This window comes from Corvus hawaiiensis, chromosome 5, assembly GCF_020740725.1.
Source record: "Corvus hawaiiensis isolate bCorHaw1 chromosome 5, bCorHaw1.pri.cur, whole genome shotgun sequence".
NCBI classification, from domain to species: Eukaryota; Metazoa; Chordata; class Aves; order Passeriformes; family Corvidae; genus Corvus; species Corvus hawaiiensis.
In genome coordinates, this window is record NC_063217.1 from 33,133,878 (window position 1) to 33,157,987 (window position 24,110).

General features: G+C 36.6%; 1 protein-coding gene across 45 annotated transcripts in view; it reads left to right on the forward strand.

Moving 5' to 3' along the window:
* Nucleotides 1–22,624, forward strand: part of SORBS2 (sorbin and SH3 domain containing 2) — a 208,093-nt gene extending 185,469 nt beyond the window's left edge. For 24 of the 45 annotated variants that reach the window (XM_048305280.1, XM_048305281.1, XM_048305278.1 and 21 more), the window contains 10 exons: nucleotides 1,955–2,001; nucleotides 3,088–3,202; nucleotides 3,297–3,425; nucleotides 5,049–5,252; nucleotides 8,530–9,348; nucleotides 10,575–10,685; nucleotides 13,318–13,425; nucleotides 16,919–16,968; nucleotides 19,728–19,834; nucleotides 20,596–22,624. In XM_048305280.1, the coding sequence (XP_048161237.1) occupies nucleotides 1,955–2,001; nucleotides 3,088–3,202; nucleotides 3,297–3,425; nucleotides 5,049–5,252; nucleotides 8,530–9,348; nucleotides 10,575–10,685; nucleotides 13,318–13,425; nucleotides 16,919–16,968; nucleotides 19,728–19,834; nucleotides 20,596–20,657 (1,752 nt within the window). In that variant the 3' untranslated portion in view covers nucleotides 20,658–22,624. Of the gene's footprint in view, nucleotides 1–1,954; nucleotides 2,002–3,087; nucleotides 3,203–3,296; nucleotides 3,426–5,048; nucleotides 5,253–7,696; nucleotides 8,003–8,529; nucleotides 9,349–10,574; nucleotides 10,686–13,317; nucleotides 13,426–16,918; nucleotides 16,969–19,727; nucleotides 19,835–20,595 lie in introns of those variants that run through there. The other 21 variants (XM_048305295.1, XM_048305297.1, XM_048305302.1 and 18 more) reach the window with 5 other exon arrangements.
* Nucleotides 22,625–24,110: the final 1,486 nt, after the last annotated feature.

Genomic DNA, 24,110 nt, shown 5'->3' on the forward strand with positions numbered 1-24,110 from the left:
TAAGAATGCTTATAGACCTATAACTATAAATGCTCTCCAAACAGGCTTCATGGATTTTATCAAATTGTAAAGTACATTTAAATTAACCACCATCTACAGACCATTGATTGTTAACAATTTCAGTTGATTTTTTTAAAATATTGCACAAAATAATGGCAGCATAAAAGATTACTATATTTTAATTGCTAATATATAAGATTTTGCTAAGATTTTGCTCTGGGCTATCTATGGTAAATGGTGGTATGGTTAGAACTGAATTCAGATCCATTTACACCCCACTGACATGTTTATATTGCTGCAGTTTGATTTAAAGTCTGATTTTTTTAAAGAAAGACTTTTTATTACAAAATACAGGCTAACAAAGTTCCAGGAGCCATATTGTGTGTTTCTTTTAAAGAATCTAATGACATAGAAAGTCATCTTTCAATTTGAAAATACATAAAATACTTAAAAAGGCTATTTTTAAGATCACTTTAAAAGGTTTAAAAATATGAAAGGGGAAAGGCATCTCTATTTCCAGCACATTTTGTGCATTTCAAAGTATTTTGTATTTAAACAGCTCCACTGTTCTTTTAATATTACCCCCTTTCTTCTGTTATTTGCTTTAGTAGTTACAGTACCAGCTGTACCAAAATCAGGAAAGACTGAAAAGGGCTTAGCTACAGTTGATATGAATACCCCCTCCTGTCTAAAAGACTGTTTTTAATAAGAGCAACAAACAGAAAAATGCTTTTAAATTTAGGCTATCTTATTTGAAGGAGATCTGTAATGGAAAATTGCTTTAGTATTGCAAAATTCAAGTTGGCAGGATCCCTGTAACAACTTTAGGGACTTTTTATTGTAGTGAAGACAGCAATCTAGGTATGTGAGATTAGCTAGTCTTAAAATGACAAGAAGGGAGAGAACCCAGTCAAGAACACCTGCTCTGGAATAAAGGTAAAATGCAAAATTTACAAGTGTCCCTTTTTATTCCTGTCATAAAAAGATGTGCACTGTTACATCATTACAAATAGTATTTCTCAGAAATAGCATAATCAGCTCATTCTAGTCACTAGTACATCCTAGAGAGCCATTTTTTAGAACATGGCAATGTTACCTGTGCAAGTACTTGCAGAGGAAGACTAAATCACTTTACCAAATACCCTTGTGTGGTACTGCTTATCACTTCTTGCACCTTCCTCTGAAGTATCTGGTCCTGGCTGCTTGTCAGATGCAGACAGTCCATGAGTGAAGCTGTTGGGTCAGATCACAGTGCATATTTTCATCACAGCTTTGAAAACAGTAAAAGTGTGTCAGCCATACAGGTGAGGAGAGTTAGGGCTGTTCTACAGGTTTAATTTTGAAATGATATTGAGCTTACACATACTTGGTGATAGAAGTTGATGAATGTATGAAAGAAATGGTACAATGTGATTGTCTGTGATAGCAGGAGAGCTGCACAGATGACTCAGATCACCTCCAGTTCTGTGCTTTCTTAAAACTGTGAATGTAATTATAGAAATTAAAAATATTCCAACCATTTCCAGCTGTCAGAGTATATATATATATATAAACATAATTCATCATTTGCAATTGAAATTAGCCTAAAGATAACAGAAAAGGCACCTAAAATACTACAGGACATTAAGTATGTGTATTTATGTTGTACCTAGAGATCTAGTTGCCTACAAGTCACATTGACATAGTTAACTTTTTTATTTACTTTAGTGCTTCTCTTAAAGTTGAAGAGTAGTCTGCATTAAAATTTAGCTATTTCCGTTTTTAGAACACTTAAGTCCCAAACACCTAACTGCCTTAAAAAAGAAAGCCATATATTTAACTGCCTCTTTCTGCAAGAACCACTGTAAAGCTTATCCTTTTCTTTTTGGATCTTGGTCACCTTTTTAGAAGTTGAAACACATTTATCATATAGTAATACTACCTGAATGTATTAATCACTTTGCCTATTTTTCAGAAACTGCCAGCTAGAGCTGTATATGACTTTAAAGCTCAAACTCCTAAGTAAGTACTAGACTTTTGTTCATTTAAGAATTCATATTTCAAGCAAACTCTTTCTACCACTTAACTGGTGTTTGAGCCAGTTTCAACAGCAAATGCCATGGACATGAGGACCCTGCTTGCTGTCACAGTAGTCCCTGCATTAGCAAACTGTGTGAGAAGTTACTTTGTAATAAAAATGTCTTCAATTACTATATTCTCCATTGCATCTGTTTGAACATATGAATAGCTGTACATCTTCAGCCTTCTAGAGCACCGGTTGTGAGGGACACCCACTGAATGCTCTTTGTTTCTTGTGAATTACATTAAGGTGACAGAGAGTAAAGTGCTTAAAATATGGTCATAGATAATGAGTTTATCAAAGGTCTGTATAATGCTTCAGCATCTTCCTGTCTGTCTTAATATACACAGGCTTTCTGCAGGATGTGACATGTCACATACCAACACAAAAAGCAGTGGTCCGTAACAAAAACAAGATTGGGACCCACTAATTCAGGATATGAGAGAGTCAAAGTAGAATGTCTACATTTCATTTCTGCTGTTGTTACAATGATCATTTAAACATTCTTTAGATTGTTTAAATTTAAACAATCTTTAGATATGGCCGAACATTGACACTAGAATTACATTAGCTCTGTCTAGGACAAAACTCACAACTGAAATTACCAGAGCAGCACATCAGCTCTTGAAAAACCAAATGGATGGTACAGCAAAGATCTCCCAAGCCAGGATCTGAAAATATTCTTAATGATTTTAAAAACTCCCTTATTTTGATATCTAACATTTAACATATCACAGTCTCTGAGTATCAAGAAATGATGAGGACATAATCCTGTGTTCTTCATGCTTCTGAATTGCTGTCTTGAAAAAAAAAGTGTAGAGCAGAAGCATGGGATTTATAAATGCGAGTAATTTGATTTTATATGGTATGATCAACTGGTAAATGTACCACAGCTGTGACACTTTTTCTTCAAATGTTTAGTTGTTACATTCTGTTTCAGTTCCAAACTGTAAAGATCTCAGGAGCCATGCAGGGAGAAGAGTTAAATGTAAAGCTATAAACATCTGATATAAATAAATTTGTTACAGAGAGCTGTCCTTTAAGAAAGGAGATACTGTCTATATCCTCAGGAAAATTGATCAAAACTGGTATGAGGGTGAGCACCATGGAAGAGTTGGAATATTCCCAATTTCTTATGTTGAGGTTTGTTCTCTGTTTTAATTCCTTTACTTAATTTGGGTAATAGGTCCACAAACCACATGAGAATGATGAAAATCTGGTTTTTCTTTTTCCTTAGAAACTTTTTCCCCCAGAAAAAGCACAGCCTGCCAGGCCACCTCCCCCTGCACAGATTGGAGAGATTGGAGAAGCTGTTGCCAAATATAATTTCAGTGCAGACACAAATGTGGAGTTATCACTTAGAAAGGTACAGTTGAGAACTATCTTCCATCAAAATACTGTTATAGTGTCTCCTGCTACACCGAATCAATAAATGCATAAATACTGTGCTTTGGTGCACTCTACATGCAAGATTTGCAATGCACAAAACTATATATACCACGGTAGGAAATTCTTGACATAATAGCTTGTTGGCTTGCAGTCTGTCTCAGCTATCTGCAAATAGTGTAAATGTGTTGTGCCTTTAATTTGGATTGTGGCAGAATAGCATATGCAATTATCTGCTAACTGCCCAGCTAAATTTTGAGTTTGCACTTCCATTATCTATTCCTGTTTTTAATTATTATTCCTGCTGTCACAATTATTATGGTAAGGTTTTAAATACAGAATAAATAGAAAATTACAGAAGATAGATACAAGAAAAAGCCTCAGATATATTTTTGTGAATGTAAATATTTCATTTAATAACAGTTCTCTGTTTGTAATGTTCTATTATCTTTCCTGTGCACATCCTGGTGACTATACTGAACTGCACATGAGCAAAATAACTTTAATTTCTGAAGTTTGTTAGACACTGGACTGTTAACACTGTAGAGAAACTTTATTATTGCAGATATTAAATACTTGAGCATAAGTAGTGTGTACTTTTCATCCACTGGGAAGTTCTGCCCGTTACATTTTTCTTTTTTTTAAGAATTAGAGTTCATAGAAGCTTTTCAATGGTTTGTTTTTATTTTGAACAAAAAAGTAAGGCTAGAGATGTTTGTTGCTGACCTAGAGCCTAATCCAGCACTACTGAAAGTAACGGGTGTTTTTTACTTATTTGAAAGTAGTAAATGTCAAAGAGGTCTAAAAAAAACCCAGGAATAGGAACTTAGAGAAATTAGGGGTTGGGGTAATTCGATGTTTTGTTTCTTTTTAAAATTAGCTTTTGTGGTTTTTGTGGTGATCATAGTCTTGACAGCCCAATTTTGGTTTGTTTGAAAAGCTGACTTGCACTGGTTTTCTTTTGTTCCATCTTACTAAAGACAGTTGTAGTGAACTCCACACATCAACTAGAGAAACAAAAAGAAACCCAAAATTTCAATTTCTACAAAAACAGTGTCTCTAAAAACAGTGAGGCCCTGCCCATTTTACACAGGAAAAGCACTTCTTCCTCTCGTATTTCCAGTAGACTCACTTTTTAGTTCTCTACCTCCACTTATTCCAGTTGTACTGATAACAAAGCACTTGCATGGACTTCATTGTTTAACTTTTATCACTCTTAAGAAAACATGGGCATAGCTGTTGCTGTTGCATATTATCACTGGGGCATTAGCTAGCAGTTTGACCAACAATTAAAACAGGTTATGTTCCAAAGAGAAGTGTTAATGTTAATCTCCCAAGTAAGAGGAGAGGACTACATGAGATTCCCCTCAGATAAAAGAACAGCCTTTTCAGTCCATGCCTAACCCCTCATTTTACTGGGATGGTAGTTTTATATATGGTTATTATCAATGGGAGGAAAAATGGGAAAATGGAGATGATGCTAAAGACTGATGGGAAACAGAATTGCAGGGAAAATACTATTATGTGGTAAAATAATACCTGTTATGTACAGAATTAACTTCCAATGTATGTGCTGATAACTCATTTTCATAATGTATTTCAGGGAGACAGAGTAATTCTTCTTAAGCGAGTTGATCAAAACTGGTATGAAGGTAAAATACCAGGAACCAACAAACAAGGCATCTTCCCTGTTTCCTATGTAGAAGTCATCAAAAAGAATCCATCAAAAAGTGTTGATGACTATCCCGACCCTCCAATACCCCAAAGCTATTCTAGTGACAGAATACATCATTTAAGTTCAACTAAGGTAAGGATTTTCTGATGTTAGCTGCCCCCCCTAGAGTGGGTTTAGAGGGACTTGTAATTTTTTTCTTAACATAATACATAACTTAGGCATTAAGTACACAACATTTTCTTTCTTGCACAGGTAGAATTGCGTTACTATGTTGTTAATAAATTATTTTTAATAGACAAGTGTGTCTCATATTTTGCCAGGATTTATCCTCTCTTCTTCATTGGCTATTACATTATTTTTAGTAGAACCAGGCAAAATTTGGGCAGAAAAGTCAAGTCAATAGAGAAAAATTTATTTGGGAACCTTAGCAAGAATTTGAGCATTAAGGGTATGTATAGCAGCCTTTTAGTAGTACAGTGTGAAGACATTCCCGTAGCACAGCTGTCCTAAAAGCCGACAGTTCCATAAGCGTGCAAGACACACCTTGCCAAGAGCAGTTCTGTACCATTTGAAGCAAAGGAGAACAGCCAGTGATTCTGTACCAAAACCTTCCTCCTTTTGCCATTCGCAGTCTTGGAGGAGGCTGTTGGTACATTCTTTGGAGCGGTACAAACTGACAGTATTGTTTCATTTAGGAGTGAGATAGATGATTGTCATCACATTGTCAATGAACTTGGATTCAGACCTTTATGGTTGTATATTGTTCACACCAGATGTGTATCGTAGGTTCCGAATTGTTTTCCTTCCTAGTCTAGATAACCATCACATATCATGCTACAGGATGCTTGTCTTGGGGTGACTTGTCTCAAACCGGGACAATGCTGCAGAAAGATTCCTGTGTTCTGGTTTATCATTCACTTGTGAGGCTTCACAGTCACCTGTGCGGGGAACATAACATTTTTGGCAGTGAAAGAAACTAAGGAAGCTTCTGCATACAAACTGTGCTTAGAATTAACATGTTATCAATTGTTTTGAACAGTCAAGATGGGAACTTTTCTAGATCTTCCTCTTCACCTTTGTTGCTTATCTCTTCAGCATGGGCAGTAGGTTTTGTGTGTAATTATAAATTTACCCTGATTTTAATCCATGTTTCATTTGGTTTTGTCCCCTTTTCTACTTCTGTCTACTTGTATACTTGGTGGTCATTCACATGCTTCAACTTTGAAATAAATTCCACATTTGCTTATCGCTTTGGGGTTGTAAAAAGCTACCAGAAGATGTCATTTATATGCAACGGTAGCCTCTGAAAATATTACTTAGGACTAAATATTAGTTTGGGACAGTTGCTAGAACAGGTCTTGTCTGGTTTTCCAGAATGTGTCACAGCAGAGAACTAGATCCTCTCTCTTCTATTACCACAAAACTGTTCAAGTAGCATCAAATTCTGTAGCTGCCAACTGAGGTATTCATAAGCTAGGGCCCCTTACTGTTACAGGAATCCAGAGGGTCCTGAAGGCAAGTCAAGAGTATGAGGGAGCTTAAGTGCTCCATATTCCAGAGATGCCTCTCCCTATTTTCTATGGAGCAGGCTTGTCTCTAAGGTATCCTGCTAAAATTCCATAATCCTTGTTGAGCACAGGTGGTGCTTCAGAGCATTTACATCCTTATTACAAAACTATCCTGCCATTATTACTAAGTTAGTTATTACTAAATTAGTTCATGAGGGAAGGAAATTGGTAGAAGCCTTCTTTTAACATAGGATACTTCTGCAGTGATAGGTGAAGAAAACCCCAAAACCACCAACTTCTACTGAGACTCTTAAACAGACATCTTTTTCCTGAATTCAGCTGTATTCAGAAATGGCAATACCATGAAGAAGACGTGTTGTTCCTGACTACCTAGAAGAATTTCAGCAGTCCTGAAGGTGTTCTAGGGTTTACCACACTTTCTGATACCACTTTCCCTATTCCTTTGGAGTTTTTTACCACATATCTCTCCTTGTTGCTAGAGCAATTGCACTAAACTTGTCTGGCCTAATGGCAATAAAATAAATAAGCAAGTTTTGCTCTCCGTAACTTGGCCTAATCCATCTATATCTTTAGATCTAGCGCAGCTTATAGCCATGGGAAAGTAAAAATGGTGAAGTCTCCTCAGCAGTATTACTGACCTTAAAACCACAGGTTAGGGACACTTGTTTAAGAGGAAAGATGAGGGAAAGAGACTGAATATTGCTGTAACAGCCTAGCTGTGTTTTAGCAGACTGCCTTCTATCAGTCTATACTGTTCACTTTAGTACAGAAGACTCTGTAACAAAGGTTTGTCTAACTATAATATAAAGCTATTTGCCTCAAGAAAACTCAAGCAGAAGGTAAGTAAACTAACCTCTCTATTCTGCAACATTAATGTAGACTTTTGAAATTATTTTTCTCTACTACATTAATACTTAAAGTCTGTAGTAGTCCAGATAACTTAGAGGTGTACATCTAATTATTTTAGATAGTTCTAACGATGAGATCAAAATATTTTTTACTCAATTTTAATTTTGAGGATTAATAGTAACAAAAATGCATTTTCAGTATTTACTGAAGCAATGGATATCTACCGATGCTGTGTACGTATGACTCACCAGTCTCTCATTCTTAGACAAGGACCTTTCTTTTCCCAGAAGGATACTTCAATCAATATTGTGTAACGGTACTCAAAGCATACTGTTGTGTACTGTGCTGTCACTATTTTAAAAGCATTGTTGACTGCCTACATCCAATTTGAATTGAATGTGTGTACCTTTCACAAATGTAGACATCATTTGAACTAATAGGGTTACTTTTGAAAAACAAATGCATTCTGTAGCTGCTCATGCCTTAATAAAAGTATGCAATGTATTAAAGATGTTTCTTAAACATTTACTCAGAAGTACTAAGAAAAAGTAGAAGTATTAACATTTGAATAATTAGAAATTACCTCTGTTGTTATACTTGGAAAGAAGTATTTAATGACACCTGAGGTGTACTTCTGAAAATGCTATTCTCAAAATAATAGTAATGGTTTGAGAAAATTTCATTATTATTAATTGTATGATTTAATAACCTGTGACAGGCTCACTAATAGAGCACCATAAGTAACATAACTTTAGCAGATCAAATGCAGTTGCCTTCATTAATGTAATGGTTCAGATCTGTCTTAATGTTTGACATTTATGCCCTAAGACAGAACCTGATACAGTATCATGTTTCAAATGTCTTTCCTGCTGTTCTGATTCATGTAGTAGTGATTTCAGACACCTATGGTCACTGAAATTCTACCCTGTAATCCAGATGATGGCACAGACATTTTTCTTTTCCAGTTTACTCATATCCTAATTCTCCATCATACTTACCTATTTCAATTCCCGTGTTTTTCTTTTTTGAAGTTGCCTTCCCAAGCACTGACCCCACTTTCCAGACAACTTTCCTCCTCTTGGTCACACACTGATCAAAAGATTCTTCAGACTGACTCTAGTGACTTGTTTTCAAGGACTGTTGGTTTTTCACCTTCAAACATGTGCAACTTAACTTCTCTATCACTTCCAGACAGTTTTCTATGTGACTTAGAAGAACTCAATTCTTTAGCATTAGCTACCTCCCAAATGGTAGCCCCAGGTAATAGCATTCGCCATGTTAAGGATGGTCACTTCATGCCAAACACAGAGGTGTCTCTCAGCTCTCCTACAGCTCTTCCTCTGTCCTTTCTTGTATCTCCCTCTGTCTCATCTTCAGCTAGCTCATCTCATGACATAGCATATAAGCATGTCAGCAACAATACCAACTCAGGAAAAGATAAAGACTTAGAAGGTATAATTGACCCTTTAGTTATTGAAGTACCTTTAGTTATTGAAGAACCTTTAGTTATCGAATTATCTAGAGATTTGTCAGATACTACAAGAGAAGGTGAACATGGCGCTATCCGTAACATCCCTTCACCATATGAAGGAGGTTCCATGTCCAGAGTGCTAGCTGCAAGTGCTGAAAATGAAGAGGAAATCTGTACTGCAGATCTGCCACTTAATATAGGGGATCAGTCAGAACCTCAAGAAATAGATTTCTACGGCGGAGCACAAGACACAACAGAAGAACTGACAAGACTGTATATAGAGGAGGATCTGGTACATGACAATTTAGAATTCCCAATAGCAAGTGGAGAAGATTCTATGGATTGCTATGAAGGATACACTTCACCAAATATTGATAAGGTATTTTAATTTCTGACAACCCTGACTTCTGTGTTCAGATAATTCAGTATATCTATTCTCTGCATTTCCTTGTATTTACATGTTTGTATTGTGCACAGGCACAATTTTACACAATTTCATTCGATAAAACTGAGCTCTGAGCAAGCTGGTTTAGTGAAAGGTGTCCCTGCCCATGGCAGGGAGGTTGGAACTACATGATCTTTAAGATCCCTTCAAACTCGAACTATGTTCTATGATTCCATGATGAAAAATTGTCAGCGTTAGGGGACAGTCCCTTCTCAGAAGCAGGCATACGCATAATTGTGAATTCCATGATGTATCAATTGTGTTGGTCCTTTCCCTTCTGTCCTTGGTTGCTGAGGAGCTTCTGATGTGAAAAGCCAGTGAACCATTTCCCTCACTGGGCCATTACGTGCTGCCCCTTTTGAGAGAGAGGCCCCAGCAAGCAAATGCTGTCAACAGCCTCCAGAGGGAGGGACATGTCCCTCCTGCAGAGACTCTGCGGTTTGTGCTTCACAGGTGTCACTTCACCAGCTGATGTATTTATAGCAGCCTCTCTTACGAGAATCTGACTAACAGTAACAGATCAGATTGTGTTTGGCAGTTAGACAAATGCTTCCTCCTGAAGCCCTCCCCAGTTCCTCTTTGGGACAGTACATCATTGAACTATCCCAAATGTGTGCTGGCCATTAAATGCCACAATATAACTACACAGTTTGTTTCCAGGCAAAGTTTCAGAATAGATTTTTTTCTGTCCAGCACTTACTTCAGCAGACATGTCAGACAGTTGCTTTGACTATCAACATGCAAGTCAGGTGCGTAGGACAATATTTTAGGCCTAATGTCAAACTATTTAATTATTAAATATTATTAAATTTTGCAAGCTACCTCTACCCTTAAATGACCTGAAAAACACAGGAGAAAAACTGAATAGAGGTGAAGTCCATGGCCACAAATGGCAACTTTTTTTATACTGAGGCAAGAAATTTCTCCAGAAAAGTAGATGACTAATAATAAGATCAGCATGAGGTTTGTGATTGTTCAGGTTAGTTACATGTCTCCTTATTGAGCATTTGACATCGTTCAGCTGATTTTATAACAGTTTTATAGCACAGTTATTTCTCATATTTCTTAAACATTTAAGCCGGCTCCGCTTTCTGCTGGAACATCAGGAGACTGATCCTCTTTTCCACCTTTCTTCTAATCTTCCATTTCCCTCTGCCAAGGCACCTACTTCCCACTCCGTTCCTACAGCATCCCTGCCTACTGCTTCCCTCTCACCTCCTCTCCTCTCTAAACCCTTACATCAGCAGGAGAAAGATTCACTACAGCTAAAGGTAACTGCACCTCTTGAATATGGATTGTTGCAAATCTTCGTGTCTATTAAATAACTGCAAGGCTAACACTGAGTTTGATCTTCTCAGATGTACTGTTTTCTTTACTAATATTAAATAACATAATGAATGGAGTATTAAGATAGGCCTTTTTCAAATGAAACACAAGGTAAAACTATAACCATTATGATACAATTAAATAGCTTAAGGAGATACCAATGATAGGAAAGCAGAAAGCCTTCGACTCAATTTCAGGTCCATATCAGGATACCAGTGTAACTTACTTAATTGAATGAAACAGAACTGTCTTCAAGTATGAAGAAACTAGATAACACTTGTGTTTCTGTTTTCAATTTTAATCCAAAGCTTGGGAGAACAGTTGTAAATTTCACAGTAAAGCACCACTGCAGAGAGTCATGTTTTAAATACCAATTCTGTTAGTCAAGGACTGGACAAGGATTATTCCCTCTTCAGGACTACAGTTCATGTCAGCATTGAAGCTCTGTGGCAGAAAAATGAAAACTTGCTCTAGAAAGACAAAGTTAGTTTGCAGTGCTGACTTCCAGAAGATTCATCTGCTCATGAAAAGGAGAAAAAGTCATGTAAAGAGAAACTATCCTAGAAAAGTGATCATTATTGCATCATTACATCTATGTCATAAATACCCTCCTTTTTTTTTTTCTTTTTTTTAACATCTACCCCATCTTACAATGTGCATCCACAGAAAACACAGACACAAAGGACTTAAAGAAGTCTTAAGATAAGCAGATTTTTTGGGGTTTTTTTCTGAAGTAGGGAAGAGACATAAGGCTTCTTTCCAGGGCATGAATCTGTCATGACCTTAGGTTTATTTCACCTCCAAAAAGGGGTAAAACAGACAACTGCACTTGTTTCTGCAACTTTTAATAGTTTAGCAGTTGGTATAGTGTTTTTGATGCTTTTGCTTAGCCTAACCAGACAAATTAAGAACATTCCTCATCTACACTGAAATTATTTTTAGGTGATTTTTATATTCTTTGCCCTTATTTGAGGAAGGTGTGTTAATCCAAGCTGAAAATAAGTAGAAGGAATATATGTTTTGAGAGTTAAAAGATCTGCCCCAGGGCACCTCCAAGGCAGTTGCTCTTAATTGGGCAAGGCAGGAGGCAAGACACCAAGAACCACGGGGATGACTCCATCTTGCACACACAAGAGCCTGAGAACCAAGAAGAACTACAGGTCTGGGGTCTTGTTACAGACTTCTAACTCTTAATTATTGTTTTCAATTATTTTTTAAATTTTTTTAGATTATTTTTTAAATCTAAGGAACAGGTTCCTTTATAAACTTAAATCAGTATAGACTTACCTATTTAAGAATTGCCAAAATAATTAGATACACTCCTACCAATGACAGATGTTTTAATCAGTCAACACTGATTACATTGCCAGAATAGAGAGCTGGATTAAAATATAGTATAAAGTATAACTTTATACTATATTTTATACAGGTTTTGGCTGTCGTCATTTCTTGCTATTTAGGCCACAGGCTGGGTTTGAGAAGATGGGACAATTCCTATCCTCTTCTCTTTATGCATGTTGCCCGTGATTAAATTCTGCTCTCAACTGCCACAGTAGAAAGAGCAAAACATTTTGAAGAATCAAATATCACAGGTGCAGGGAGGTTCTTCAGAGAGTTCTTCTACTTCAGGAATTTTTGTTAATTTAAAAACACATAGATATGTATATATACACATATGTAGACATGTATATATTTTTGGTATGTGGCTCAAAACTAAAGCATGACGAGGGATGTGGGAAATGGAATACAAGGAGCTGTAGGTGGGAAGTGTCACTTTGCACCATGTTGGTGGGAGGGATGTGTCCTCCAAAAAAAGAAGTCTGAAGACACATCCTAAGGAGAAATGCTGACGTTTTTCTGCCTCCTTGGCCTCTCTTGGTATCTTTTTTTGTTGTTCTTATTCACCCCTCTCCTAAGAGGGGGCTGGTTTTTTGTTTAGTTACATTCTACTGACAGACACAAATACCTAATAAAAGGTTTGTGATATAGCACTCCACTCTCCTCACATTCCCCCCAACTCACCCCTGAGCATGAGAATTTACATTTTCTGCACACACACCCATTAAGAATTGAATTCTGACAAACATGAAGCTGATTTGTAGTGATGCTAACAAAATGAGGATATTTTCAGGAAGTACTTTCCACCAAGTATTTACTTGCTTTCTAAATGCAAATCCAAGGGATGTGTTTTGTTTATCAGCAAGGAATTACATTTGCCATTGGTATTTCTAAGGTAGCATTTCTGCTCTGTGCTGTTGAGCTTTTCTGTGTTGCTATCTGACCTACTTCGTGGGTACACATGCAGTAACTGTTCCAACTGCATATGCTATATGTGATTAATCTTTTAATTGTAACATGTAAGGGCATGTGCCAGAGCAGCAAACCCTTGGGGAAAAAAGATACAGTGATAGCAATGAAAATATTGTATACTAATAGTACCCTTCCTTCTACCTGTAACAGTTGCTCTTTATCATCAGGAAAAGCATGTCTGGTTTGCATGTCTGAATGAAGCAGCAAAAATCCTATGATGCTTCATTCTTAAACTCTCACTTGATAAAGTTTTTGTGGTTCTTCTAGGCTAATTTAAAGAGGGAGATATTTGTTATGGGTAAACCTCCTCGTAGCCCAGTGATGACTAAGAGATCCTGCAGCTCACCTGTCAGAGGTCACAGCTATTCACACAGGGTATGGTACTGGATGCCCAGTGTGCAGCAACAGCTTTTCCATGGACAAGGAGCTCAGTGTCTAGTCTTTCAGTATTTTGCTTTTACCCAAGTGTCTCAATACTATCCATATGCTATGTTTTCTTCCTGTTGTGCTTCTGTGCTATGACTGAGTAAAGGCAACAGGTCTGTGTGTGTCTGAACTTATTATATAAATCTATTAGTGTTCTCTATCTCTGCAGTACTGCATAGTATTTCCAGTGCGACAAGATGTTTGTATTTAGTCTGGTTCTTTATATTTAGTCTGGTTTTATTAAAATTACTCCTCTCTTTCAAAGCATTTTTAGTTTATTAAAATTGCAGCCTCTAAGAGTCAAAAATTTATTCTTCATTGTGTGTATACAGGCTTTTGCACATATACAGATTGAATTTTTGGGTTTGAATCCATGTCCTTCTTTTCAAAGTGTTTTGCTCCTGCTATATTTTTTTCACTCAATTCTGTCCTCTTTACCCAAGCAGTGTCATTACAGATTTTAATACTCTTTAATCTTTCCCTTCTTATTTGTAACATAGCTGTAACACAGCTCTAATATTTTTACATAGCCAGAAAGTCAGGTTGTTTAGAATTTGCATGGACTTTGCTCAAAAAGGTGATCTACATTATGAAAAAGGGGGGAAAAAAAGTCAAACACAAAAACTTCACCCTCAACCTAAACCATATGAGAATGAGAATTTATGGCTTATGTTTTACTTTCAGTTTAGGATTTAATTGTCCTTTGCTTTGGTTTCTTAACATTTAGCTCTTAAAACTGGTAAAGAGCTGAATTGTTTTCCATGCTGTTGCTGCTGATTATAGGTGATCATCTTTCTGGTGCCTCCAATTTTAAAATTTGAATTTTAGCTTAAGATATGCAGGTTTGTGTAACTTTCAAAGTCTCAGCTTTTTGGCAGGCCTCTGTTTGCTTCCAGGTATGAGGGGACTGTGCTTTCTTCATCAGTGAAGAAAGACAGCTCAGTGCTAGGAAGGCCAGGATTCTTGTAATAGCAGACAAACACCATCTCGCAGAAAGTCCAACTAGGAATGAGAGCTGTAAAAAAGGGATTAAGCCCTATTTTAATTTTGCACATTACTCCAGAGGAATGTATTAAGAGGAGTGTATTGGTCAATGTGTAGTGTATTTATGACTTTAGTTCCAAAAGTACAAGAGCACATACCATGCACCTAATTTGTATGCTCTGGACTCTACAGAACTTTTACACGCAAGTGCAGTATCAATCATGCATGAAAATCAGGCATACAACTGGAACAGTTTTTAATGTTTTTGGGATTAGGTCCTGCAATATTTCCCAGGAAGTAGGATGGTCTAGTAAACTGAGGTGCAGTTAAAAACTAGAAATCTTTGCAATAGTCCCCTGTCTAGCCAGTGCCACTGTATGTGGGAATGAGAGCTTAGGGAAAGAAAACAGGGAGAAAGCTTCTGGATGTCAGCTGCGGGCATTATTGTGGAATGCATTCTTGTGGAAAATAGGTAGCAAGCTCCAAGGTTGCCCTGTTCAGACATACCACCAATTACTTCACCCTATTTCTCCAAGACTGTAATTTTGTCAAAAGATTGTTTTCTCTGAGGCAATAACAGAGTTGAAAATCATGAGTTGCCTTGATTCTTATTATCTATTTCTACTTAATTAATTAGCAATAGAGCATTTTATGAAGCATATGCAGAAAAAGAAGATAATACTAGCCTACCCAGTTTCTTCCCGGCTTGGTACTATGTTCAACACATTAAATCATTTGTAGCATTGTTTAGGACTTTTACTTCCATTGTTTATAGGAAAAGTCCTTAACCTCAGTTGAGTTCTTTTGCATCTCTGACTATCTTTGGCATTCAGCTCGGTTACAGACCTGATGAAAGATTAGCAGCAAATAAGGTCAGATTCCAGTCTAAATACAAAGCATTCTGACTATTCTCCTCTTGCTTGACAAGCCAGCCATTGAAGGAGGTTTACTGAGAACTGTTTAATTTGCAATCTTTATTGTTTATTCTTTGGTAAAAATTATCCATCTTTCTTGTACACTGGCAGAGGAGAGTTAAGTGAGGGAGAGAAGGCAGTAAAGAGTATAAACAATTTTTTTTTTCTTTGAAAAACTCTTTCCCACCTAGCATTCCATAATATGAATTTAAAAAAAAACCAAATCTCTGATCTACCTGCCTGCATATTTAGGCACCTTTTAAAAGTTATACTCTATAGAATCTAAAGTACAGACTGTTCACAATGTTTTCTGCACATATTCATAGAAACTGCTGAAAAGAAATTTAACTAATTTCATATGGAGATGTTGAGAGGGAAAAGGGGGGGAAAAAACCTAACAAACTGCATCCTGTGTTTTTCCATTCAATTTTTGCCATCAGCCTGTGGATTGTTTACTGCTGCCTCCTCTCTTGGAAGACTGTATCATCTTCAAGAGTGATAAAAGAGTGACTGAAATAGTCAAACCAAGAGAGAACCGTGAGGCAATAAGACAAATTCCATGGCTTAAAGATCAGATTGCAGTTTACTCAATTCATGAAAGAAAGTGCTATGAGCAGATATGGTTCCCAGACTTCTCTCTACAGCATGACCAGAGGGCATCCTCAGTCAACAGAGAATATGATCCCTGCTCATATCAAGAGCTTTCCCAAGCAGCTGCTCCTGCACTTTCTGGCCCCAGCCAGATTCTAATCAATATAAGTCAATGACTTTCTAAGCAGGATATGGTTTCTGTAGAAGGTTAGTATTTTTCATTTCCATTGCATCCAGGTGTATTGAATATCAGTGGCCAGTAATGCTCCATTAAGAAGGAACATAGTTCCTTTCACAAAGCTTTGCACTGGAAATACAAACTACTTTTTTCTGTTGAAGTAAAATTGTTAATTGTTATATTCACACAATTAAATGTATTCTTTCAAATTTTTTTTCTGTTCTTTGCCTCCCAACAGCCTGCATGGCTTGAGATGAAACAGAATTAGTTAAAGCATAGCATGTTATGCCTGCCAAGTTAGTACTCTGTGTGTGTAATGTAAATTGGTATGTTGTTCATCTGTGAATATTCTAGATTCTGCCATTATGTATAGGAGATTTTATTTCTGCTTATCTAAAAATATATTTCACCCAAAGAATGTATGATGTTCATCAGTTGCATCTGATTTTTCTAATGTTATTTCTGTTTCACAGTGAAGAGGCAGCAGGGTTCTATTCTAATTTTGTACTATACTATAAATAGAATGGACTGTTGATGAAGTTCACAGTTTAGTTTTTATTATCACCTCCAAAAATCAGATCTTTAAACATGCCAAGATTCAGTTGTTTGTCATATCTCTTAAGAATTTATTGTGCGTTGGAAGGGGGGCAGAATGGGCCATGGTTTTACACAAGGTAGAATATGAACTCTTGAGCAACTATGTGTTACACCCCTATCCAGCTACTTGGACCTTAAACTGCAAATCTTTATTACATTTCAAATCATTTCATTTCAGCCACAGCGCCCTGTGCTTTCTCATGAAAACATACACAGTGGGGGGGAACCGTAAGTATACTTCTTGTCTACTAAACCAAAACCTAACATTTGAGCAACAGCCAGCATATCATCAGAGAATTTTTTAACTTGCCAAGTACAATTATGAAGAGATTTCACAGATTTATAGATAACTGCATGATGTAGGAAGATGTCCAAGAAGGTCCCAGAGGGCAAAGCCTTATCTGTTTAATTTTACATTCAGTGCAGGCAGACATGGCAACTTAACAGTTCTCCATTGTCTATATTTATAGAAGGGATTTTGACTTTTTTTATTCTCTCCAGTTTTACATCTCAGCAAAATGACAGTTGCAGATTTAACATTGATTCAACTGATCTGTTCTACTGACTTGATACAATAATTCAGAAACAGTTCTGGATGTGAATAGAGGGAAGAAAAGTAACTTGATAATGTTGATCACAGGAACACAGGCTCACTCATTTTGGTGTGATTTACAAGTGCAATTCAAATATGAGATACAAGAAAGCTATTCTGAAAACCGGAGAAGAAGCTAGAACTCAAGTCTTATTTTGACAAACATTGTAAGTGCTTGGGATATTTCAGTACTGGCTGTTAAAATGCAAGTTTAGTGCAAGATTGTTTCAAGACTTCCCCCCCGCTGCCAGTCTTGCACTTGGGTCCTGCTTCAGTGATCGCTGAAACCAGTAGCCATTCTTCCTTTAGCATCAGAGCACTTCAGCACATGCCCTATTAGATCATTCTTCATAAAATGTAGCTAAGGCGTAATGTCTAAAAATATTTTTAGGTTTTCCTTAGTCATTTGAAGATAGAAATGAGGGGCAAAAAGTTACCAAATACCTATACCACAGATAAATAATTAGATTTGGATATTTAGTCTCTCTAAAACCACAAGTTGCTTTTGGTATTGTTGAGTGTACTGGAGCACCTAACTCAGTTTTGAAAGCAATAATTGTCTAATTAATTTTGTTCAATACAGTATAAGTATTTCATGACTAAAGTAATTTATTCCTAAAATTAGAAATATATTTAAATGGCCAACTAACCATTCTTTCTCTTGAATATGTTTTCTGTCAGTATTGTAAATGCTAGTAGAGTTTTCATACTGAAGAAAGTCTTAGATTAGCATAGAGAGAATGAAATTACTACAAAGGAATTTTTAAAATGGATTATCTATAAATGACTAAGATTCAGTTTCTAAAGTACAAAGAGAGCTAATTGGGAAGTTCTTGTTACTGTACTTAAGTAATTGGCTTGAATCCTATTCATGACACATTACATCTGCAAATCCTGTCCCCTTGGAAGCTGCATTTAATTATTTTTTGGAATATCACCATAGCTCTGCTTTCCTGGAATGATGATAAGCATAACAGAAAATATTATTGCAACTTAGTTTTTTGCACAGATTGTTCTTACTCCTGCTACACAAATTACTAAAGGTAATTGCTTAAACAACCAGTTTCTTTCCATTTTGTTAGTAAAACTAAAATATTAAAATAGATTTTTGGGGCTTGGGAAGATACTGCCAGTCACGAGAAATTTTTTTTTTTCTTGGAACATTGTCTTCTTTTCTAATCTCCAAACCAGCAATGTGAAAAATAAGTGTAGTTTATTCAAGACGACCATCATTAAACTAAACCTAGCGCCAGTCTGTATATAGGATTTTCACATTGGGCTTTCAGGAGTAGGAGTTTTTTACTAAAATAAACACCTTATTTAAGCCATGGAAACTTAGCCAGAATGATTAACATATCAATGGGCAAGCTATCCTGTTTTTACTGGGTAAAGTGTAATAATGGCATTAAGGTTTAAAATTCAGTGAACTGTTTAAGAGAAAAGAATGGATACAATTATGTTTTGCTTCAGCATTCTGAAATTAAAAATATTTCCTTTTCACAATTTCTGCAGTTTCACCCTGCTTCTTTATACACAGTCAGTCATATCTGAGGCACAGTTGCTTAGAAAAAAAAGGCCAATTCTGACTTTGCAGGACTCACGGGCTTGTGCAGCAATCTTCCTGTCAGCCCAAGAACACCTTCAGTTCCCCCTAGTGAGAGTGGATTCTTTCAATTCAAAGAATTTCAATTAACAGCTGGCAAGGAATGAAAGACAATGCATTTAGTAATTGCACACCTCTTGCCATTTATCCTGCAATCTGCAGTCCTGGTCAGGTGGAGAGGCACATTCAGGGTTTGAATATTGTTTGAGTTTCCATGCATATGTATTCTGATTTGATTCAAGCCTCTCCCTCACTCTCAGAGATAGATGGCTTATCTGTGTAGCCGCTGACGAGCCCAGGGAGGCCCCTCAGCCACAGTGACAGTGTGTGTGAGCAGCTGTCCTGGGTACCCTCTCTTGTGCTGAGTTACTGGCTTCACAGAGCTTAAAGGCAGAACCACAGTTTTAGGTGCCGATCGCAGAAGGTTACAGAGCTAGCACATCTGGACTCTCCTTTAGCAGTGCTCTGTTTGGTGACTGAACTATAAAATAGCACTAAAATTAAAAAAAAAAAATCTGAAAAAAAAAGTCTGTTTTTGAAACAACTGGTTGAGGAGCCATCAGGCTTGCCTTGCAACCCAGACTTTAGTGTCCTTGAGTTACCTTTCTAATGAAGGTATTATTTACTATAAGTTCCTAACCCTCAAGTCCACCAGGCAAAAAAAAAGTCCTTTTCCACTCTATTTGCAAGAAGTGTTTCTTCTTAATTAATGTTTAAACCATGTCCTTTACTTGAGAAAAAGTGCAAGGAACTCTTACTTCTTTTTAAAATGCATCATTTGTCCTATTTAAGGTTTCAGGCTCTATATAACTATACTCCTAGGAACGAAGATGAATTGGAGCTCAGAGAGGGAGATGTCATTGATGTGATGGAAAAATGTGATGATGGATGGTTTGTGGGTATGTTTTAATTTGGTTGCTTTCTTCTTCCCCCCCGCCCCAACCTCTGCTGTCCTCTTTGTGTAGTGTCTGTTATACAACCTGATATTTGGCATTTAGTGTAATAAACTTGAACCTGGCTTTATCAGGAGAAATCCCAACCAAAATCCACTGAAATTAGCAGGTGATTTCGCACTTTTGTCTTTTAAAATTGATAGATGCAAATTGGCACATACCTCCAGATTGTTGTATAGCATTGTTGTCATTTGTGACACAGAAGGGACTGTGTATTACTTCTCTCTTTATAAAGGCCAGGTAACTTAAAACTTACACAAATACATGTACAGCACTGACCACTTGTGAAACCCAAGTATTACTGAACAAACAACAATTTCATAACCAGGCCTAGATAAGGTGGCTTAATCATTTCATAAACCCTCATGCACACAACAGCTAACTTAATCATCTGACTAGTCCTTAATACTTCAAAAATTCAAATTATTTCAATAGACTTGATGTTGTTGAAATTAAATTATTTCTCTGTACCAAGAATTTTAGCACAGCTTTTAATCAGACCTAACAATTTAATCAAATATGCCTCTTCATTTGCGTTTTGCTTCCTGCAGTTATACTTTATTAAACCTCACAAATAAAATTATATAGTGCAAGGAACTGTAGAACTTTCTGTTTGTGCAATATTAAACATAAAAATTTTAAGGCCATGCTTACATAGTGATTTTCTGTTGTTATTCCCATCTTTCATCTATTGCTTCTAATTTCAGGAACCTCAAGAAGAACCAAATTCTTTGGTACTTTCCCTGGAAACTATGTCAAGAGGCTGTGAAATTTTTTTTTCTACTTATTTATGCTGCATCTCTGCAACACATCTGCATAAAGCTGCTAGAAAACATGCTACGCTGGCCTTCTGTTTTCTTGCTTGCAGTCTCAGATAGAGGCCATCTAGTTCATCCACATCCCATCCCACCCGCCAAACCGTTCCAGCAGTATTACAGCAACGACCACAGTGTGAATAACTAAGCTTTTCTGAGACAAGAGGAATCATTTCAACATTGAAATACTCCCTGCTTTAAAGTCTTTTCATGTGAAACACAATAGGAAAAGCCTGATGACAGGTACACAGATGAGTTGCCATGGGGGTTAGGGGGGGAAGGGGGAAAAAGTATTCTTGGTTTGAACATTTGTGGTACTACCATGAAGTCTGGTGGGATTTTTTTCAGCATGCATGTAATACAGGGGAAAGTTGCTGTTTACTATTTTTTAAAAAATTGATTTTACACATTCTTATTAGCTTGGCAGCATTTGTTGCTTCCACATTGCTGTGTCACGGGTTTGCCTATTGTACTGGTTTACAATGTATGACAAACTATAATATAGATTTTTTTGCCTGCACTTGTATGCTGTAACAAATGCACAGTGATTGTAAAATCTCAAGCAAGCAAAGTGAAAAATGGAAGAACTGCAAGTGTTCTGAATGGGTGCAATGGTATTGGCTAAATCTTTTTTCTTTTTTTCCCTAATGAAAAGCTGTAGTAAACCTGTAGTGTTTTCTGTTAAAAGGTAAGAAGTGCAAAAGGCACAAAGACCTGGGAAAGAGGACTTAAGGAAGAGACAGACAATGCTGTAAGCATAGACAATAATAATGTGCTACTGATGTCTGATATTAAGTGATTGTAATCAAAATGTTGTAATAGTAAGCAACATGAAGTTTAAGAGGTTAGTGTTTTTACTTATCAGGAATTTAAAGAAGCAGGAAGTAAACAGTGTTAGTGCAAAGGGTTGTTGGGTTTTGGTTTTTTTCTTTCCTAACATAGCCACCTGAAAAATATTCACAAGCATCATGTACTGATTTATTTCACTATATATGTGTATGTATGTTAATGAAACCCAAGTTACACATTCTTTTTAGGAATTTAGACAGAACAAAAAGTCACAAGTATTAAAACCGATATATTTTAGAGGTGTTGGGTTGTTTTTTTTTCTGAATGAAACAAGTGTTTGAAAACATACATTTTCCATAAGCAAAGGTAAGCATAAATAGCAAGTGACATTAAGGCACAGTATGATAATGGCTATGGCTTTATAAAAACAAAAATTCAGATCTGGTTTCTTTGGCACCTTATAGATGGCAAAAGCTTCTGCTGCATTTTTCATGGGTAAAGGATCAAAATTATCAAAATGTATGTAGTCTCTGTAGCATTTTGTACATAAGTTTGCTTTTTTGTACAGAGCTATTTGGTTGTTGATTTTTAAAAAATTAAGTTTCTTATTTGCCCTCTTCACATACAGAACATTTCAATGTGTTTTTCTTTTCTTGCTCTGTTTACCATAAGCACATCTGGATAGTGCAATTCTGTAAGATAGCATTTTATGCAAAATTTTATTAATTAAAATATGGTTTACCAGCCAAATCTAAATGTACATATGTCTTTATTACTGAGAAAGGTCATTAAGGCAAAGGTAAAGAAACATCTTTGTGCAGCATACCTTTATTATTGCAGATTTCATGGCAAAAGCTTTATATTCAAAGGCTTTCAATTTTAAACTAGGTCTGCATGCAGCTTTGCTGTGAGATTAATACTATCTTTGATGCCATTTATGATTGAAGACTTAAATATCTGTTGCCTGTGATATTTAAAAAGTACTGTTTCTACTCTGTATCTGATTTTAGAAAAATGCAGGTTTTTCATACCTGGCTTTCAGGTAACTGACTTTGAATTCCTACAAGCAAAAGGTCTCTGTGGTTTTTTTTTCTTGAATAGACTTCTAATAAATTTTGCTTGGAGTACAAAACTGTTTCCCCCTCATTTTTCCAAATACGTGTAACTTACCACTTAAGTATTGCAAAGCGCTTAACTCTTCAAGCTTATATGCAAATAGTTACACCTTTACTTACACACACACACACCCCCATCAAGCATACACCAGTTAGGTATATGGGCAACTGGCATTGCCCACACAGCTCTCAGTTGGTCCACTTCTGTGTCATCCCTGAAACACCTGAATGCAACGTTAGGGACTTCCTGCATAGAGTGTGCCAATTTGAGATGATTTTTCTCTTGCCAGAACCACCCTTCACACAGAAGCACAAAGATAAAACACACAATGGTAAACCCTTTATACATGCCAAAAGTTCCTACCTCCTAATTCTTCAACAAAACCAAAATGAGAACTCCCACGTAAAATGACAGCATAGGAACGAAAATTAAGGAAACCACTGGTATTTTGAGGAACATTTTACACTTGAAACATCTCTGTCTGGCAAGGAAAAATTGTCCAAAAAAAACTTGGAACAAGAAGCAAAGCAGGTTCTGGGTTTTGGGTGGGGATTGTGTTGGGTTTTTTGTTGAATTTTTTTCTCTGCCTGGTAGCACAGTTACCGCTGGCGCCTCAGAGTAGCCCTTCAGCATGCCACACTGGCCATTCCTGCCAGGCTGCTTCTTCCCAAATGCTGCACATGGTGGACTTCTACCACTAGAGAATCCAGTACAACAGCAACCCGCATTTGGACAGGACTAATCCATTTCCTCAAGTCTGATTTATGCTGTTTTGTCTTTACAATTGCTGAGCTGGAAAACAGTCTTCTATAAAAACTAGACTTCTATAAAAACTAATTACACCAGCTGGTTAGTATAGGCCCACTAACATAAGGAAATTCTGGATAGTTAAGGGTCTGAGTGGTTAAGGGGTAAAATCGAATCCTCTGCTAATTGCAAAGTGAATGAAAAAGGGGAAAATGTAGGCCATTGTAGTGAGAATAGCAAGTCGTCGACACTTCAGGAGAAGATTGTAGTCTTAACGTTTTAGTTAAAACGTAAAGAAATATTTAAGTATATCCAGGTAAACCAAACATACTCAATTCTGCTAAAATCCCAACTACACTATTTAAGGAACAAACAAAGGATTTTTTTTGTTTCCTTGTATAAGCCCCTATAAAATCATGAAGGACACCCTACAGGACTAGGTGGTGCTTTGTCCTAAAAGCCAGAGCAAGAGAGACCTGGAGAATTAGAGGCCAGCCAGTTAATATCTAGGAAAAGATGAAAAAAGATCAATTAAAAGCCTCAGACATTCACTGATTTTTCTGGAAAATTATTTATCAAACCAACTTCCTTTTCTCTTGTCAGCATACGTAGCATGCTTCTTGATTTCTATTAGAAATTTCTTTTAATGCTATTTTATATTTTTAATTTCTATTAGAATTTTCTTTTAATGAGTTGGCAGCTGGGTTTGCAGGCTAAGGAAAGTCAGTGCCAGTGCAATAAAATCAAGTCTGTTG